The sequence below is a fragment of the Oncorhynchus clarkii genome, chromosome 24 (genome assembly GCF_045791955.1).
Source record: "Oncorhynchus clarkii lewisi isolate Uvic-CL-2024 chromosome 24, UVic_Ocla_1.0, whole genome shotgun sequence".
Classification (NCBI taxonomy): Eukaryota; Metazoa; Chordata; class Actinopteri; order Salmoniformes; family Salmonidae; genus Oncorhynchus; species Oncorhynchus clarkii.
The window spans coordinates 33,299,273-33,302,571 of NC_092170.1; the positions used below are offsets into that span (position 1 = coordinate 33,299,273).

At 39.3% G+C, this 3,299-nt stretch overlaps 1 protein-coding gene across 1 annotated transcript; it reads left to right on the top strand.

Moving 5' to 3' along the window:
- Positions 1-848: 848 nt before the first annotated feature.
- LOC139382904 (olfactory receptor 4D1-like) lies at positions 849-1,790 on the top strand. Its single transcript, XM_071127164.1, has one exon. The coding sequence runs from the start codon at positions 849-851 to the stop codon at positions 1,788-1,790; it is 942 nt and encodes a 313-aa protein (XP_070983265.1).
- Positions 1,791-3,299: the final 1,509 nt, after the last annotated feature.

The window sequence follows — 3,299 nt, forward strand, 5'->3', positions numbered from 1 at the left end:
CCCACCTGTCTATCTTTTCCCAAGTTGTACAGTCCAGATTCTGCTCCCGTGTCCAGAAATTCTGACATCGCTGCCTCTCCTGCTCCTGCCCGTTACCACGCTGCTTGGTCCTGTTGTGGTGGGTGATTCTGTCCACGGCTGATTTCCTCCTCTTCGTCTGAAGCGTGGTAAGTGTCCATAGTTGTTTTTAATTAATAAACCGAAACACTACAAAACAATAAACGAAACGTGAATAACCGAAACAGTACCGTGTGGTGAAACAAACACAGACACGGAAACAATCACCCACAAAGTACCCACAGAATATGGCTGCCTAAATATGGTTCCCAATCAGAGACAACGATAGACAGCTGCCTCTAATTGAGAACCAATCTAGGCAACCATAGACATACAATATACCTAGAAAGGAAAGAGCACTGTGCTTTCTACTGTGATTTCCTCACTATATGATTTGTTTTAAAATTGGGTGTCATGACTCACTACATTGAGTTTTAAAAAGAAGGGGAGCCTGGTCACAAGCAAATAATTTTTATGCTGTGGAAAATCAACTGTATGTAAAAGGTTGATTTCCCCCCCATAAACAAGCAGTATTCATCCATGGTCATAATCTTGTTCCAGTATTCTGTTAACATAAATGTCCATGTAATGTATTATTGTCCATTTTTTATACAGTTCTAGTATTTAGAACTACTAACATGTATTGATTCATTGATTTATTAATGACTCAACTATTCATCAGTTTTCATAATGTGACTATAATAATGTTTTCATTGTTAAAATGTATTGTAAACATAACAGTTGTTGTCGTACATCTACAGGCTTGAAGAGGAACACCTGAATCCGAGAAAATGGATGACTTCTCAAATGTGTCTTCTGTTTTGACACTAGAAGGCTTCAATCTCTCCCCTGAAAGTGCATTTTCCGCATTTATTTTCGCCACACTGAGCTATATGGTCATTCTCTTCTGTAATCTGGTCCTGATTCTCACCATCATCCTAAATAGGAGTCTCCACCAGCCCATGTACCTTCTGCTGCTAAATCTACCCATCAATGACCTTATAGGCTCCACGGCACTCTTTACACAGCTCATCAAAGAGCTTTTACTTGACACAAGGACCATTCAATACTCTGCTTGTGTCGCACAAGCTTTCTTTATTCATGTCCTTGTAATGGGAGCTGTGTTCATTCTGACTGTTATGGCGTATGACAGATACATTGCCATATGTTGCCCTTTGAGGTACAACACATTTATGACCAATGCTCATCTCAGGAAAATCGTCACACTGCTATGGATGTGTGACTTGATTTTGATTGGAGTGCTCTTTTTCCTGCTGCTTCAATTACCACGCTGCAGATCTCTGATGTCACACTCATACTGTGACAATCCCTCCCTGTTGAAACTGGTCTGTGGTAACACAGCCATCAATAACATCTATGGACTCTTTATTACTGCCCTCTTGCAGGTCATAGTTGTTTCTACCATTCTCTACACTTACGTTCAGATACTTGTCACCTGTTTTAGAAACAAAGGATCAGCTGACACTAAAAGCAAAGCTCTGCAGACTTGTGCTACACATTTAATAGTTTTTCTCCTCTTACTTAGAGTGTTTAGGGCTTCTCACTTTATTTCATACAGACTGAGCCAATTTCCCCCGCAGTTACGGAGACTCATGGAAGTTTCCACATTCATTTTCCCCCCAACTTTAAATCCAATCATATATGGTCTTAGAACAAAGGATATCAGAGTAAAAGCAATGCATTTCTTGCGGACAAAGATCTTTCCATCCTAGGCTATGTTTTCAATAGTAGACATAGATTTGAAGAGAACCACTACATCATTTATCCAAAACTATATGAATTGTTGACATTTGTCACAATCTACTCAGTGCGATTGTATTTAGGCTATTTTGCTGTTTTTTTCAGCCTGGCAGCTTGATGTACCCCTTGTTGTTATCTTTATTTATAATAACTGTAAATGTATCACTTGTATTCCAAAACCAGTAAACCAATTAAACACCCCGGGGTATCAAGAAATCCCTCAGCTGATTTGAAATGACATAAGAGTCATTGTTGGGTGCCATTCATTTTAGGCCCTAGGACGCTAGTGTTAATCAGACTGATTTTGTTGGAACAAATTAAATAAACCCACAAATACAATTAAACGGTCTGGGTGAACCAACAACAGTCAACGTAAATAGAAGATCATATTTTGAATGAACTAGTAAGAAGATTTTAACCCTGTGCTTTTTGTGGATTGTCAAGGTTTCACAAGACAATGTAAATCATGCCGTCAATGGGAAGCTCTTAACTGCCTACTCCTCGTGTCCTCTCCTCTCTCCTCGTCTCCTTCTCAAAACCCATTGGATGAGAAAGTCAGAGGTCCTGCCCCTGTGACCTTCTCCTCCAATGGGTTTTGAAAAGGAGACGAGGAGAGAGGAGAGAGGACGCGAGGAGTGTGAAATTAAGATCTTCCTAAAGACACCAAACTATGAGAGACATTTAAAGCCATTTGAAGCCCCCCTATGACAGATGTCATTCATCCTGTGATATATTTGATCATGGTTATAATAGTCTGCATTTTAAAATGCATTGAATAAAACAATGAAATTGCGTAGCGCCTATCTTTCCTACTTCATGGGGATTCATGTATAAAGATGGATCAACACCACAGATGGGGTGAGACATGGACTCATCTTGACTAGACTTATTGATCTGTGGACATAAGTCTAAAATTAATAAACTGATTTCCAATATCTTCAACATTGGTCTGATTTGGTCAAATAATGTTGAATTGAATCATGTCCAATTAATACTCTGGCAATATTGCCCTGGATTCTCAAATGCTAACACAAAAACAAATTGTTATATATCGGCCTATGCATTCCATCTGCCATGTTATGTCTGGTCACATCATATTCCAATCAGTGTGTCTGCTGTGTAATGACCTCGTGTTTCAGTTGTAGGCCTACAGTAACAACATTGTTCCTCTTCTATCCATCTTACAAACCCATACCACAAAACAAGACATATTTCAAATGCAGAAAACGAGACATACACATTTCTATTTAGGTCTAGAAATTGTCTTCATCTCTAAAGTCTGTGATGATGATTACAACAATGTTGATGAATTGAATTAGTTCACAGCGCCCTCTAGTGTATTTGTTTTGCACAAAATACAGCCTAGAATCCAGTGTTTCACCATTGTTTCAGGTCAATGATTCAGTCTGGAAACTCTCCAGTAGAGGCATCAGCGTCCTCTCAGAAACGACGGGCGGTTTTAGCCCAAGTGGATAAAAGTG